This window comes from Onthophagus taurus, chromosome 3, assembly GCF_036711975.1.
Source record: "Onthophagus taurus isolate NC chromosome 3, IU_Otau_3.0, whole genome shotgun sequence".
Lineage (NCBI taxonomy): Eukaryota > Metazoa > Arthropoda > Insecta > Coleoptera > Scarabaeidae > Onthophagus > Onthophagus taurus.
Genome location: NC_091968.1, coordinates 5,922,755 through 5,940,426, shown reverse-complemented (window position 1 = coordinate 5,940,426; position 17,672 = coordinate 5,922,755). Strand labels below are relative to the sequence as shown.

General features: G+C 32.7%; 1 protein-coding gene across 1 annotated transcript in view; it reads left to right on the top strand.

Moving 5' to 3' along the window:
* Window positions 1–17,672, top strand: part of LOC111416798 (polycystin-2-like) — a 21,274-nt gene extending 3,602 nt beyond the window's left edge. Inside the window, exons 2-9 of the mRNA XM_071194871.1 lie at window positions 5,257–5,367; window positions 5,427–5,832; window positions 5,884–6,331; window positions 12,665–12,901; window positions 12,957–13,199; window positions 13,256–13,595; window positions 13,657–13,735; window positions 17,542–17,672. Of these exons, the coding sequence (XP_071050972.1) occupies window positions 5,257–5,367; window positions 5,427–5,832; window positions 5,884–6,331; window positions 12,665–12,901; window positions 12,957–13,199; window positions 13,256–13,595; window positions 13,657–13,735; window positions 17,542–17,650 (1,973 nt within the window). The 3' untranslated portion in view covers window positions 17,651–17,672. The remainder of the gene's footprint in view (window positions 1–5,256; window positions 5,368–5,426; window positions 5,833–5,883; window positions 6,332–12,664; window positions 12,902–12,956; window positions 13,200–13,255; window positions 13,596–13,656; window positions 13,736–17,541) is intronic.

The following is a 17,672-nucleotide window of genomic DNA, read 5'->3' as shown; positions in this document are numbered from 1 at the left end:
AGCCGTTTTGGAAAATCACTTTCAGTTCTTGAGACATAAATTTTTGAAGTGATCGAAATTTTTTTCGAACTTATGTAATTTTCGTCGATTAGGTTTTAAAAATTCGTATAAAATCCAGTTCTTGGAATATGAGTATGAAAATTTCCCAAAGTGTTAATAAAAGCGTGCTCTTTCCAATGAACCAACACGTTTTGACAAATAACTTTTAGTTTTTGAGAAAACAATATTTGAAGTTTTAATAACATTTTCGATGTTGCAATTTTCATCGATAATTTTCAAAATTTGCTATAAAATTAATTTCTTGAAGGATTCTTGTGGAAATATTAACAATTATTGATTAAAGAATCCTCTTTTTAATGCAAAAAGCCGTTTTGAAAAACCACTTTCAGTTCTTGAGAAATAAATTTTTGAAATGATCGACAATTGTTTCGAATTTTGCAATTTTCGCGGATTAAGTTTTAAAAATTCGTATAAAATCCAGTTCTTGGAATATCAATATGAAAATTTCCCAAAGTGTTAATAAAAGTGTGCTCTTTCCAATGAACCAACACGAATGGAAAAATAACTTAGTTTTTGAGAAAACAATATTTGAAGTTTTGATAACATTTTCAATGTTGCAATTTCCATCGATAATTTTCAAAAATTGCTATAAAATTAATTTCTTGAAGGATTCTTGTCGAAATATCATCAATTATTAATTAAAGTATCCTCTTTTTAATGTAGAAAGCCGTTTTGAAAAATCACTTTCAGTTCTTGAGAAATAAATTTTTGAAATGATCGACAATTTTTTCAAATTTTGCAATTTTCGCCGATTAAGTTTTAAAAATTCGTATAAAATCCAGTTCTTGGAATATGAGTATGAAAATTTCCCAAAGTGTTAATAAAAGTGTGCTCTTTCCAATGAACCAACACATTTTGAAAAATAATTTCTAGTTTTTGAGAAAACAATATTTGAAGTTTTAATAAAATATTTCGATGTTGCAATTTTCATAGATAATTCATTTTGTATCTTGGATCCAAATAAGTTGACATATCTTATCAGCTTTCTTATTAATTTATATACAGTATCCGGCCGAAGGGGATGCCGAATATCCGGTATCCGGCTTTTCGCACAATCACTATCCGTTCCATCACTAATTAACACACTGTATACAGAGTGAATCAATAGTGCGGGACGGAAGATAGTGGCGTTACAGTTGAAAATAAAAAAAATGTTTTTATGAACCCTTTGCATCTTTTTACATATGCTGATTAGCTGTCTTAAATGCTACAACAATATATCTTGTTTTCAAATTTTGAATGCAAGGTTGCCAAGTTATTCATTATTTTGTGAACATTTTTGAAAATTCATGTGTTCACTTAAAATTTGTTATTAGCATTCTTATTAAATATTCAAGGTTGCAATTTGGCATATCAATAAACAAAGCTTGGGTCTTTAGAACGCCGCTAATACTATTGGATGTAAACACCTGTATAATATACAGGGTGTTTACCAGAAGCCTTATTAATTACCTTTCATTTTTGTTAAGCATATGGTATATCTAACAGATGTACTTTTTGAGATAATTAGACTGTTTCAAAAATGTTGGCATCAAAATGTTGTACTTATACGACAAAAGTTCTTTATATTTCCATTGTTGAATCTGGATTCTGCTATTAAATCTTCTTTGTCCACGACTACCTTATAATACATACCTTATGAATGAGTTTTCTAAAACAAAATGGTAGTCATTTTTCACGGAGTGAATAATAGCGGTGAATCATAATCATTATCCATCATAATCATCTTGACCAGACTAATAATAATTATTTGAAACGTTAAAAGTTCAAAAAACGTCAATTTAATTATATTTTTTAGGAGTTTCTAAATGTTTGACATTAAAAAAACCTAAACAAATTCCTTTTTTCGTATGATTTAAGAATAAATTAATTAATTTTCCTAAAGAAAACGACGTTTTATAAAACTGACATTTAATTTTGACAAATTGTTGTGAAGTCGGTTACAGTTAGTAACATTGAATTTGTGTCACATTGACGTTTAACCTTCATTCAACAATTTATTTAAAAAATAAATTTATGGAATCAATTTCTATAGTCGTGGACAAAGTATAGTATTCTACTCGCATATAATGAGCTATTATTCACTCAGGTTAATTATGCCACTCGCTACGCTCGTGACATAAACTTAACCTTCGTGCATAATAGCCCTCATTATATGCTCATATAATAATATACTATTCTTTAATGAACTCATAAGGCGTATGATATTATGTGTATTTCTTTCTAAACAAGTTGGCCTAATCCAACATTTACGAACTTTCTTTTTCTGTTTTTGCAAAATAATAATAACTGCAGCTACTGCTGCCTGTACATCATCATTGCACCACATTGCATTCAAACACTGAAAGATACGCTAACCTGATGTAGACGGAAAGTTTCTTGTTGCAGCGACAAGGTGATGAGCGACCAAAATAAGTTTTCTTGGTGTGAACAAAATGTTTCCGATTCATTTGTTATTGTTTCTGCTTCATAAACAGGTTACAACAATGAGAAACAAAATGTTCCCCTGTGTTTCTTTGGTGTGGAGATACATTCAGTGCTAGATTGTTGCATATTTTTCATTGACCTAAAAGTACAACTAACACTAAACCTAGAACTAAAAACATTCGGGTTTACCCGTCTTAAGAGACGCGTGGCTATTTTACTAACAATAAATTCTAACAAAGTCTCGAACCATTCATTTGATTATCTCAGATTATGGATATATTTCGCAAATATTTCCATTAACCGTATGTCTGAAGACGGACGGCTAAACCCGAATGTTTCTAATTCTCGGTCTAGTGTTAGTTCTGGTTTTATACTATCACTAGAACTATCACAAGACCTAGATCTAGAATCATTCGGGTTTAGCCGTCTTGAGAGACGTGCGGCTAAACCCAGATGTTTCTAGTTCTATGTCTAGTGTTAGTTCCAGTTTTAGTTCAAAGAAAAATATGGAACAATCTAACGCTGAATAACAACAAAAACAAGAACTAACACTAGACCTAGCTAGTTAGCTAACACAATCACTTGGGTTGGATTGGGTTACACTAGACCTAGAACTACAAATATATGGGTTTAGCCGAACGTCTCTTAAAACGGCTAAACCCGAATGTTTCTAGTTCTAGATCTAGTGTAACCCAACCCAACCTAAGTGATAGTGTTAGATCCGGGTTTAGCCGTCTTAAGAGACGTTCGGAGTGATCTAATACTAACACTATCACTAGAACCAACACTAGACCTAGGGTTTAGTATTGGTGCTAGTGATCTAACACTATCACTTGGGTTGGGTTGAGTTACACTAGACCTAGAATTAGAATCATTCGTGTTTAGGCGTACGTCTCTTAAGACGGCTAAACCCGAATGTTTCTAGTTCTAGGTCTAGTGTTGGTTCTAGTGATAGTGTTAGTATTAGATCACTCCGAACGTCTCTTAAGACGGCTAAACCCGAAACTGTCTAGTTCCATGTCTAGCATTAGTTTTACTTTTCGTTCAATGAATTATATCCGAATTCCGTTCTATCGAGATTTTACAGTATTTTTATTATTTATGGATATGTTTAATTGATGAAATAGTAGTCTATCTATGCGTGACGTCACGAACGGGCCTTCGAGTTGTAACGGGCTAAATAACAACTAAAAGTATAACTAACACTAGCACTAGAACTAACTCTAGACCTAGAACTAGAAACATTCGGGTTTCGAAACCGAAACTTTTAATGCCAAACCGTAATTTTTTTTATTAATTTTGCGTTTCGACTAAGTTAGGTTGGCAGAACTGCACGGTGGATTAATTTCATTTATGATATGGTCTTTGAAGTTAATAAGAAACATTTTTATCTTAAACAAATTTTTTATTCTTGAATTATTACCGATTATTTATGTTAAAACGTCAATTTTCAAAATTTATTGCTTTTTGACCAAATTAAGTTGGAACAACTCTTATGGAACATGTTTTCGCGTCAATGGGGAACGTTTTTTCCCAAACATTTTCTTCTATAACTTTTCATTCTGCAGCTATATTCAGTTTTCATGTCAAATACGTCAATTTCGGAAATATTTTGCATTTTGAACAAGTTAGGTTGGTAGAACTAATCATTGGAGTAAAACGATGACAATGTTTCTAGAAACCAACAGAATTATGCACGGCTAAAGCCGAATGCTTCTAGTTCTCGGTCTAGCGTTAGTTCTAGTTTTATTTGTTATTCAGTGCTAAATTGTTGTATATTTGTCATTGAACTAAAATCGATATAATGAACTAATCCAGTGCAACTCGAAGGACCGTTCGTGACGTCACGCATAGATAAGCAACTACTATTTCATATTTTGAATTAGCAAATGTTTAATTTGTTAGTTCTAGTTTTAATTCAATAAAAGTATTCAATAAACCAACGCTTAATAATAACTAAAACTAGAACTAACACTAGCATTAAAACTAACACTAAACCTATAATTAGAAACATTTGGATTTAGCCGTGCGTCTTCAGAACTTTGTAGTTCTAGGTCCAGTGTTAGTTTTAGTTTCAAGTTAATTAACTAATTTATTTTTTTTTAGTAAAATGGGTTACAGCAGAAATTGCGCAACGTTTCGAACTTAAGAGACGTTCGGGCTAAACCCGAATATTTCTAGTTCTAGGTCTAGTGTAACCCAACCCAACCCAAGTAATAGTGTTAGATCACTAGCTAGGTCTGGTGTTAGTTCTTGTTTTTGTTGTTATTAAGCGTTAGATTGTTGCATATTTTTCTTTGAACTAAAACTAGAACTAACACTAGACCTAGAACTAGAAACATCCGGATTTAGCCGCACGTCTCTCAAGACGGCTAAACCCGAATGATTCTACGTCTAGGTCTTGTGATAGTTCTGGTGATAGTGCTAGTGTAAAACTAGAACTAACACTAGACCAAGAACTAGAAACATTTTTATTTGTTATTCAGTGCTAAATTGTTGTATATTTTAAAATCGGTATAATGAACTATTCCGTTACAACTCGAAGGCCCGTTCGTGACGTCACGCATAGATAAGCAACTACCATTTCATATTTTGAATTAGCAAATGCTTAATTTGTTAGTTCTAGTTTTAATTCAATAAAAGTATTCAATAAACTAACTCTGAATAACAACTAAAACTAGAACTAACACTAGCATTACAACTAACTTTCTAGTTCTAAGTCCAGTGTTAGTTTTAGTTTTAATTTAAATAATTAATTTATTTTTTTAGTAAAATGGGTTACAGCAGAAATTGCGCAACGTTTCGAACGAGAATATTATTTAGTTATAGCCGGAAGAGAATTTATTTTCTACATAATCTTTTTATTTTGTGCCACAATGGGTAAGAAAAAAAAAGCCTTAACATAAAAACAATTTATTTGTTAATTTTTATTGTTTAAGTTGTTTTAGGAAAAGTTGATACAGACGCTTATTACATGACGGCAGCCATAAAAAAACAAATAACTGGGAATGAATTTTCAGTGGACGAATTCGAATATAAATTTTCCGAAATAAGAAGTCTCCATTTCTTTCACATCTACCTTGTTGAATATTTATCCGAACAACTATATTGGACAAGTTTCGATGTAAGAACCCGAATTCAATTGGATATAAGAAAAGATCGCGGGGTTTTGTATGTTAATAAATTAATCGGGCAACCCACTTTAAGACAAGTGGCGGTTATTAATGGCTCGTGCACCGTTCACAACCGATTTAAACGCCACCTATGGGATTGTAGGGAGGAATATAAAAATAGTGTTAGGCTTAAAAGTGGTGTTTTACCCGATTGTCAACTCCCCGGTGATGGGTAATTTTAAAATTAATTCTATATCTTCTTCTTTTTTATTTTTAATTTTAGTTGTATGTATACAAAAAGAAATATGGCAGTTGCTTACTCTGGTATTTTGGCGAATTACGCCTCTGATGGCTTTTTGATACCAATGGGCTTGGATCGCACCAATTTCATACAGATGGCGCGGAGATTAAGAAAGGATGGTTGGTACTCGTTAAATACTCGAGCACTTTTTTTGGATTTTATGCTTTACAACCCAAATTTGGATATATTTTGTGGGGTGAAATTAATCTTTGAAATCCCAGCCGTTGGAGGGGTCATCCCATCAGCTAAATTTTACACGTTTAATGGTTTACATTTGGACAGCGTGTTTAATCATTTTGCATTTGGATGTTTTCTCGTTTACTTTGTATTTTTAATGTATTATTTAATGTCGGAATTTCGAGAAATCATGTATTTAAAATCGGAATATTTTACTTATGTTTGGACTTATGTTGATTATATGATGATTGGAGTAAGTATTTCAGATTTTTATATTCTTAAAAGACTTAAGGTGACAAACACAAACATTCTCGAAACTCAACCCGACACAGTACAGAAAGATACAGGAAGTATAGATCGAATTGCAAAGAGGAATTATAGTAATCGGACAAGGACGATAGAATCTAAGAGGACCTCTTTTAGATCCTAGCTGACTGGGCGTGACCCATGGTGTGACGTAGTGTACAGGCTCCTTGTTAACAGTAGTGGACTGCAAAAGAACAAAATCCTCTTAGATTCTACCGTCCTTGATAAACGGAAACAAATTCAATCTTTCTGCAAAGTTCAACGCTGAATACAAAATGTGTGCGAGAAGACCAAACCGATGATAATTGCTAAAGATGCTTAAATAACTACGTTTAACTATCTGGGAATGGAAATACCGAGTAACAAGCAGCTGATGGATGAAGTGAATAATCAGGCAAATAAGTCAGCAAGCATATTAGAGTGCCTCATATGACGCAACAAACAACTATACTCATCTATGCGCCGGAAGTACAGCAGAAGCATCCCACAAAAAAGCCATAATGAGGAATAAAGATTTTTTTTTATATTATGCATAGCACAATTGTATACCACCTAGTAAATACATACTAATTAGTTACTTATTTTTGACACAAAATTAATGACGATAATGTTTTGCAGCTTTTCGCTGTGATCCAGTCTGCTTTACACATACTTAACATAGATAAACATTGTCATATTTTTACCGTTTTAAGATCAAAACAAAAACGAGCGCACTGCTACACGCGGAACACACATTTAGGTTATTACTGTTTTTTTTATGGCATTCTCCTCTCATGTTTAGAATGATGCAATTTCTGATGAGACCGATGCTACTTCCAAGTTGCGATGGAGGTCGGTGTTTCAGTGTATGTCCATTTTGCTTTTAATACTTGCTTGTATATTAACAACTTGTCTTTTAGTGATAACGTAGGTTTTCTGCCAATAAGCCAATATAGGTGTCTAAATTTGATACCATTTGAATTTGACATCCAGCGTTATACATACCAAGATATTTTGCGGATATTTTATGTCGGCGTAAGGGTCCAGTTTTCTATTGAATTTAAGGCCAATTGTAACTTATATGTATTATGTATGTATGTAGGAAAGGGGAGGGTATACATAGAGCACCTTGTACATCCTCCTGCACTCTCTCCGGCTACATCAACCAGCCTAAGGAATTTCCGAAGGCTAGGATACAGCTCAGAGGTGTGTTCCTGATGTCATCCATGCTCAGCCATTCCTCTCCGAAGTCTCTCATTCTGAGGTCTTGTAGAGTGGGACAGTCCCACAAGATGTGTCGAACCGTCTTCTCGCTCTCTTCACAGAGGCGGCAGAGAGGACTGACAGTAAGCTTAAGGTTATAAAGATGCTTATTTACCTTACAGTGACCCGTGACGAATCCCGTTACAGTTCGTACAGCGTTTCTACCAAGCCTTACGAAAGACATGCCTCTGCTGCGGGATAACGTAATACTTCCTTAGACAGATTGCAGCCCTTAACCCTATGCCACCAGTTCATAAACTTTTTGTGGGTAAAATCTTTAATTATCTCAATCTGAGTTGATAAAGACGGAGCGATTATCGGTTCAAGCAAATATGGCAGCCCTTTTGGCAAGCCTATCAGCGTGCTTGTTACCGGAACAAGTCGAGTGTCCTTTTGTCCATCGAAGTATAACACAGTTATGCACTGCGGCCTTCTCCAATGTCAGATGAGAACCCATAACAAGTCCTGTGGTAATTGTTATTCTACTCAGGGCTAAAATAGCTTGTCTGCTGTTAAATTATGAAAGTCTTACCTACCAAGTTGGATCTGACAATAACGTCAGCGGCGATTAACTCCGCCTGTATGACGGTGGTACTTTTACCTAGAGGTTCAGATACGTGCAGTCGGAGATCGTACGAGAAGACTCCGACTCCAACTCCTTCCCATCTACTTGAACCATCAGTGTAAAGTAGATTTTAAGGCTATTTTTCTTCTTCTTCAAGTTTGTACTTTATTAAGTGCAGCAGTGGATGTAAGGTCTTTCACCACCATACTTGCACCATATGTAAGTATAGCTCGGATTACAGCCGTATAAATCCAGAGGGCATTTTTGGGTGACAAACCCCATGTCTTATGTATAGCCCTCCGGGATTGACCGAATGCAACGTACGCTTTTTTTACTCTATTATCTAGGTGGGCTCTCCATGTCATTTTATTGTCAAGTGTGATGCCCAGATATTTGACTTTTTTTGACAACACCAATGGAGTATTAGCAAGGGATGGCATTCTGGGCTTGCCAAAGTTCCTCATCCTGGTTTAGTTGAAAGACAGAAATCTCTAATGTAGCGATCACAGAGTCTTTCCAGAGTTTTCAAAAGAGAGGAGGAGAGACTGATTGGTCTAAATGATTTCGGTGTGAAATAATCAAGCTTACCCGGTTTTGGTATGATTATATGTAATTTAAATCATCTAACCAGACTTTGTCGAAAGCTTGTGCAACATCCAAAAATACGGCGGAGCAGACTTTATTTTCTTCCATTGCTATTTCGATAGTATTCGTTATTTTATGCACTTGGTCTATTGTTACATGTTTATTCCGAAATTTATTGATGTGTTGGTATTAGGGCTTTTCTTCTATGACAGGTTTTAGTCTCTTTAATAGTAATTTTTGAAGTAGTTTTGGTACTAAGGGTGATAATGAGATTGACCTATATGATGTAACATCTGTGGGGTAAGATGGGGGTAACATCTGTATAAGAAATTAAGTTCAAACCGGCCACAAACCCATATGTTACGAGATTAAACAATCCTATATATCCACCAAAACATCGGACGTCTCTATTTGAAAGAAGCTTCATCTATCACATTTACAAATCTTATGGGAAATTGCCAAATCTCTGAGCTTAGATACATTCAGGAAGAGTTTGATGCGGCTGAGGTTTCAGCAGCAAGGGGGAGAATAATATCTCATGCTCGGATATTTACCGTTGGCATGTTGGGATTTGTGAAGGCAGTATGATTTTTTTTTGCTTTAGTTGATTAAGTATTTTATAATTCATTTTATATGTTTTTTTCTTTTATTTTCTTTCTCGTGTTTTCTTTTTTGTATTTTTTTGCAACCAATTGGGTTGGTATGAACCCGCCCATTGTGGTCCTTCTTTAATTTAATATTATGAAATAGAAATATGTAGTGTTATTTGTAGTTGTGGAAGGCACAATAAAGATATATTATTATTTACTGTCAACCTTCTTATCGATTAATGTACTTACAATTTTTCTGCAGTTTCACCACTCGCTTTTTCGGCATATCAGACGCCTGGCTTTCTTTTATTTGAACATACAGTTTTCTTATTCCTGATGGCATCATGGGTAGTTCATTGGATGCTTTTCCTCACAGTTGAAACATTTAGCCGGGATTTCTTTAGCTTTAATGCATTCGCTGGTCCAGTGTTCACCAGCGCATTTAACATATCTCAGATTTTTATGGCAGTAAGCTTTGGTGTGTTTTGGCTTTCTGTACTATTCGATTTTGACACGCATTTCAAATATGTTTGTTATTTCATGGATTCTTTTTACATCTTCTGACGGTGCAAAATCCAAGATGTATAAAGGAAGAGGCTCTTTTGTTTTGTATTTTAACATTTGGGTTACTTTACGAATGTTGTAATTGCGCTCTAATAGTTCATCTTTGATATCATTAACGGCTTTTATGCATCTTGTTAGCTACCACTTTCAGATTTCTGGTTTGCTTATTTTTATAAGTTGACCAGGACAAATTCTTTTCAGTAAGCATCTGTGATGCATGATTTGTTTTACTGTGGTTTATAAAAACATACTTAAGTAATTTATAAATGTCATAATATTGTTTGACATTATAAATTAATATTGTTGGGCGTAGTAATAGTTGCTTTTCAGGTTTGCTTTCAACTTCCAAATACAGTTTAGATAGCAAGATTTTAGTTTTACGTATTTTGTTTCTTTTAGCTTGTTTTATTATCCAGTCAGTCTCCAAAGCTAACTCATCTTCGTCTGTGGTATACACCACTTTGGCGGTTATTGGAGGGTTAAGATTTTGTTGGGTTTTTAGACCTTCTACAGGGTGTTCCGGTGACTCGGGGCATAAAATTAACCTCATATACTAGAGCAAAAATGATGACAATTCGTGAAAAAAAATTATTATAAAAGTCTTCAAATGGCTAAGATATGGGCCATCAAAGTTCAGAAATTTTAACACATTTTTCTAAATATTTTCAATACCATTTATGGTAGAGCGTTGAAATTTGGTACAGGGTAAACAAATATCAAGCAATCATTGAACCAATTTTGACTTTGATCGGGCGGCGGCAACCATGCTATACAGGCTGTCCCTAAAATTTGTTTGCTCAGAACTTTTTTGTTCCCTCGTAACCCTACCTTTATTTTTGTGCTTTTTAATAGAAAATTTATTTTAGACACTATTATCACTCTTTGAAAATTTTGATAACATTTACCGTTTTCGAATTATACGCGAAAATGTTAAGCTTTGATTTCAATCGTAACAAACAAAAAAAGGTAAATCTACAGACGTAAGATCCGGCGATCGGGGGGGACAACTTATCGGTGCACCTACTCCTAGTCCAATCCACCGTCCCGGAAAACGTTCCCTCAGAAATTCTTGGACAGCTTGTGTGCTATGCGCAGGAGCACCATTACACATTCTACAGTCATCTAAAAAAATCATCTAATTTCTCTAAATGTCGCCTGTATGTATGTTCATCCAGCCTTGATGGCAACAAAACGGGTCCAATAATTACATCGCTCACAATGCCAGCCCAAACGTTAAGAGAAAATCTCCATTGTGATTTCCAAGTTTTCTTAAATCTTGGATTTTCGTCCGCCCAACTATGTAAATTTCTCAAATTGAAGATTCCATCTTTAGAAAAAGTGGATTCATCTGTAAAAAGCACTTTTTCTTAAAACTGATCATCAATTTGGATTTTGTGCTGCATTATTTGGCAATATTGCAGTCGCAGTGGGTAATCAGCCAGTCGAACTTCTTGAACTTTGTAATAATGAAATGGATAAAGCTGTTGCTCGTGAAGAACATGCCAGACAGTTGTTTTTGAAGTTAAAATTTCCTCGCCATATTCAAAGTACTAGCTGTAGTATTTTCTTCTACGTAGTCTAGAATATCTTCTTCTAGTTCGGGTGTTCGGACTGATCTTACGTTACTGTTGTTAGCAAATTTCGGCTTAAACGTCCCATTTTCCCTTAAACGGGTTTCAATCCTTAAAAATGTTTTTCGATTGGGCGCTCTGCGGTTCGGAAATTTCTCCCAAAATGTCAAAATCATGTCAGTTTGTTCACTAAATGTGTAACTCTCCATTTTGAACACTTAAAATGAATAAAAACTTAACTAACAAAAAACTATCATTTATGTTTAAACGACATAAGCAAGTTGACAGCTCAATTTGTTTTTTTTAATTGCCATGGCCAACCTTGACTTTTTCGAAGATTTTTGTTTTTTAGTGTTACCATTGAAATCGAAGCTTAATATTTTCGCGTATAACTTGAAAACGGTCAATGTTATCAAAATTTTCAAAGAGTGATAAAAGTTTCTAAAATAAATTTTCTATTAAAAAGTACAAAAATAAATGTAGGGTTACGAGCGAACAAAAAAGTTCTGAGCAAACAAATTTTAGGGACAGCCTGTATAGCATGGTTGCCGCCGCCCGATCAAAGTCAACATTAGTTCAATGATTTTGCTTGATATTTGTTTACCCTGTAGCAAATTTCAACGCTCTACCATAAATGGTATTGAAAATATTTAGAAAAATGTATTAAAACTTCTGAACTTTGATGGCCCATATCTTGACCATTTGAAGACTTTTATAATAATTTTTTTTCACGAATCGTCATCATTTTTGCTCTAGTATATGAGGTTAATTTTAAGCCCCGAGTCACCGGAACACCCTGTATAATGTCAATGTAAAAAAAAACACTTAACACTTGTCGCACAATCGCAAAACACATCCGCTCTTGAGTGATGCACAAATCGAACTGAGAATCTTAAGAAGTATAAAAGGCACTACAAAGGCAGAGTACAAAATGTGGATATAATGAGAGATCAAGTTGTATCACAAAGCGTCCAGCTATATGATCTAAAGGTTGACAGAACAGCAGGACATCCTTATCATTAGAAAGAATGAAATCTTAAATTAATTTATCTCAAAAACATAAACACCTAAAAGTTTAACATTTTAAGAAACAAAAATGTGTCAATATATTAATTTAGCTTTATTATTTAAAACATTTTTGCATCCATATAATTTCTTTTAAGCTTGGAATTTGTCACGCTGCTTTAACAGTAACATCAATGTTAATGTTAATCGATTTGATTAGTTCAGTACAAACAAACAGCGCTTTAATTACCGATTTTTCCCTGCAACATTTGGCCTATATAAACAACGTTTGTTCAAACGTCCAAGGATTTACACTATTCTTTATTTACATAAAGATTTTTAAGTATTTTAATTTGAGCGCTTTAACCGGGCAAATAAATAGAACATTAGCTTTGGTATGGTAAAAACAATTTAATTTAATTTTCTTAATAATGCGTAATTTTTTTTTAGAGTGGTCGATATTTATGCTATTTCTCAATCATTTTCTTCTTGGTTTTAATCGCTTTCGCTGAATTCGGTTATCAAGCTTACGGCAGAGATGTCGATGAATATTCATCGTTGGGAACTTCGATGTTTACTTTAATAAGAACGATTTTGGCAGATTTTAATTATGAAAAATTAGAAAAAACCCATCGGTTAATGGCACCTATCTTTTTTGTTTTATTCATTTTCGTCGTATTCTTCGTACTCGTTGTAAGTAATTGAATCAACTAATTAGTGCAAAGATGTAATAAATTTTTATTTTTTAGAATATGTTTGTTGGAATAATTTGTGGAAATTACGCAACCGTTAAAAACAACGAGACAGTTGGGCCAGAAGTGATGCAAATGACTGAATTTTGGAAACGAGGTTTCCACAACCTTTGTAAATCAATGAAATGCGGTTTCTTTGCTGGCTTATCAAGGAAAAGAAACGAATACAACATTGCAGCGGAACAAATTCGATTGGGTTTAATTGCTTGCGGATTTAGCGAGTTAGATGTTGACGTTTTTATGGCGCGTTATAAAATCGATTTGGCTAATTTGGTTACGGTTAAAGATATCACAAGAGTGTTGGAACTTTTGAAAATTCCCGCGCAAGAACATATTAGTAATACATCATTTTATTTATTTATTTATTTTTAATTTTAATTAAAATCGTTTCAATTTAGGTCGCAAAAGAGGGAATGAATCAAGATTAGATTCAAAATCAACAGGAGCACCTTTAATGGCATTAAATGATTTTCAAGCGTAAATAATAAATTTATTACTTTAATTACACTAAAACCTCGATATAACGGATCTCAATATATTTAAATATAAATGTTAGCGCTCGTAGATAGAATCCTACTCGGGTTATTCTTCAAGTTGTTTTATGAATGGAATAAATAAACTCGGGGTTTTCCCCGAGTTGTCTACACGATCGTGATATATAAATCAAGGATGGTAGTTTTAGGTGTTATCGCTGTTATTCAGTGCTAGATTGTTGTATGTTTTTATTCAACCAAAACTAGAATTAATACTAGATCTAGAACTAGAAACTAGAAAATGATTCTAGTTCTAGGTCTAGTGAAAATTGCAAAATTCGGAAAAGATTGTCGATTATTTCAAAAATGTATTTCTCAAGAACTAAAAATGATTTTTCAAAACGCCTCTTTGCATTAAAGAGAAGATAATATAATTAATAATTGGTGATATTTCCACAAGGATCCTTCAAGAAATTAATTTTGTAGCGAATTTTGAAAATTATCGATGAAAATTGCAACATCGAAAATTATATCAAAACTTCAAATATTGTTTTCTCAAAAACTAAAAGTTATTTTTCAAAACGTGTTGGTTCATTGGAAAGAGGACACTTTTATTAACATTTTCGGAAATTTTCATACTCATATTCCAAGAAATCGATTATACGAATTATTAAAATTTAATCAGCGAAAATTACAAAAATCGAAAGAATTGTCGATTATTCCAAAAATTTATTTCTCAAAAACTAAAAGCGATTTTTCAAAACGGCTTGTTGCATTAAAAAAAGGACACTTTAATTAATAATTGGTGATATTTTCACAAGGATCTTTAAAGAAATGAATTTTATAGCGAATTTTGAAAGTTATCGTTGAAAATTGCAACATCGAAAATTTTATCAAAACTTCAAATATTGTTTTCTCAAAAACTAATAGTTATTTTTCAAAACGGCTTGGTTCATTGGAAAGAGGACACTTTTATTAACACTCTGGGACATTTTCATACTCATATTCCAAGAAATGGATTTTATATGAATTTTTAAAGCTTAATCGGCAAAAATTGCACAATTCGCAAAAATAGTCGATTATTTCAAAAATTTATTTCACAAGAACTAAACGTGATTTTTCAAAACGGCTTTTTGCATTAAAAAGGAGATACTTTAATTAATAATTAGTGATATTTCCACAACGATCCTTCAAGGAATTAATTTTATAGCGAATTTTGCAAGTTATCGATGAAAATTGGAACATCAAAAATTTTTTCAAAACTTCAAATATTGTTTTCTCAAAAACTAAAAGTTATTTTTCACAACGGGTTGGTTCATTGGAAAGAGGACACTTTTATTAATACTTTGGGAAATTTTCTTACTCATATTCCAAGAAATGGATTTTATACGAATTTTTAAAGCTTAATCGGCAAAAATTGCAAAATTCGAATGTTGTCGATTATTTCAAAAATTTATATCTCAAGAACTAAAAGTGATTTTTCAAAACGGCTTGTTGCATTAAAAAGAGGATACTTTAATTAATAATTAGTGGTAGTTCCACAAGGATCCTTCAAGAAATTAATTTTATAGCGAATTTTTAAAGTTATCGATGAAAATTGAAACATCGAAAATATTATCAAAACTTCAAATATTGTTTTCTGAAAAACTAAAAGTTATTTTTCAAAACGTGTTGGTTCATTGGAAAGAGGACACTTTTATTAACACTATGGGAAAGCTTCATACTGATATTCCAAGAAATGGATTTTATACGAATTTTTAAAGCTTAATCAGCGAAAATTGCAAAATTCGAATAAATTGTCGATCATTTCAAAAATTTATTTCTCAAGAACCAATAGTAACTTTTTAAAACGACTTTTTGCATTAAAAAGAGGATACTATAATTAATAATTGGTGATATTTCCACTAGGATCCTTCAAGAAATTAATTTTATAGCGAATTTTGAAAGTTATCGATGAAAATTGCAACATCGAAAATTTTATTAAAACTTTAAATATTGTTTTCTCGAAAACTAAAAGATATTTTTCAAAATGTGTTGATTCATTGGAAAGAGGACACTTTTATTAATACTTTGGGAAATTTTCATACTCATATTCCAAGAAATGGATTTTATACGAATTTTTAAAGCTTAATCGGCGAAAATTGCAAAATTAAAAAAAATTGTCGATTATTTCAAAAATTTATTTCTCAAGAACTAAAAGTGATTTTTCAAAACGGCTTTTTGCATTAAAAAGAGGTTACTTTAATTAATGATTGGTGATATTACCACAAGGATCCTTCAAGAAATTAATTTTATAGCGAATTTTGAAAGTTATCGTTGAAAATTGCAACATTGAAAATTTTATCAAAACTTTAAATATTGTTTTCTCAAAAAGTAACAGTTATTTTTCAGAAACTGTTGGTTCATTGGAAAGAGGGCACTTTTATTAACACTTTGGGAAGTTTTTAAACTCATATTCCAAGAAATGGATTTTATAGAAATTTTTAAAACTTAATCGGCGAAAATTGCAAAATTCGAAAAAATTATCGATCATTTCAAAAATTTATTTCTCAAAAACTAAAAGCGATTTTTCAAAACGGCTTGTTGCATTAAAAAGAGGATACTTTAATTAAAAATTGGCGATATTTTCACAAGGATCCTTCAAGAAATTAATTTTATAGCGAATTTTGAAAGTTATCGATGACAACATTTTGCAAAATTTTTATAAAAACTATTATTTTTTAAAAATTAAGTTATCTCATATCTCATGGTTGAGAATTGGACCTATGTATGTTGACTGGAAGTTTTTTGGTAATTTTGATGCAAGGAATAACCCTACGAAGTTATACAACTCAACGAGGAGACACCGTGTATAGTATTATTCAAACAGCATTTAGTTTTCTGCAATAAAAATCTCATCTTGTGGAAGCAGTATATAGTTTTCAACAAGCAACATGTAGCCTTTGTCAACCATCAAACAGTGTGCAGTCTTCTTATAACAATATCTAGCGTTTGTAAAGTATTATCCTGTTTTTTATCTGTAATTAGTGTCTTATAATGGATATTTAACTTGGTTAGAGAGTGTATAGTTCTCAAGCAATATTTCGTCTTCCAAAGCAATATTTATTCAAAGCTAATCTTCTATTTGCAGTATATAGTCTTCTGTGAGCCCTGTTTATTCTATTAGCAGTCTTTTGGAAACATCAAGTCTTCTTCAAGCACAATTTTGCCTTTTGTAATAGGAATGCAGTCTTTTGCGTAGAGTATTTAGTCTTCTTCGAGAAGTATTTAGTATCTTGCAATGAAGATCTGGTCTTGTATAAGCGGCAGATAGTATTTTGCAAGCAGTTTTATAGGTCTTCATCAAGCGTTAAAAAGTGTATAGTCTTCAAGCAATATCTAGTCTTTTTCAAGTAGTGTTTAGTGTTCTGCAAACACTAGCTAGTCCTCTATTTGCACTATCCAGTCTTCTCTAAGTACTATGTAGGCTTCTATTAGCAGTATTTAGTCTTGTACAATGAGAATCTGGTCCTGTTTAAGTAATATATAGTTTTCTGCAAGCAGTATTAGGTCTTTATCAATCGTCAAAAAGTGTTCAAGCCAAATCTAATATTTTTCATGTAGTATCTTGACTTCTGTAAGCACTTCCTAGTTTTATGTTGGAAGTATAGTCTTCTGTAAATACTATGTAGGCTTCTATTAGCAGTATTTTAGATTCTATCGTTCGCAAATCATATAATGGACTTTTGACTATAACGGACACTCCCTTCCCCATGTTAATCCATTATATCAAGATTTTTGTTACATTAATAATTTTAATTAATTTCGTAGACAACAACAAAAATTAGATGAGATGGAGCACTACATTACTTCAATAGCGAAGAAAATCGAGTTGTTATTGAAGAAAATGAACGCACTTTCTGATGTGCGAAGCAAATGATTTTAGAAGTAACCTAGGAACG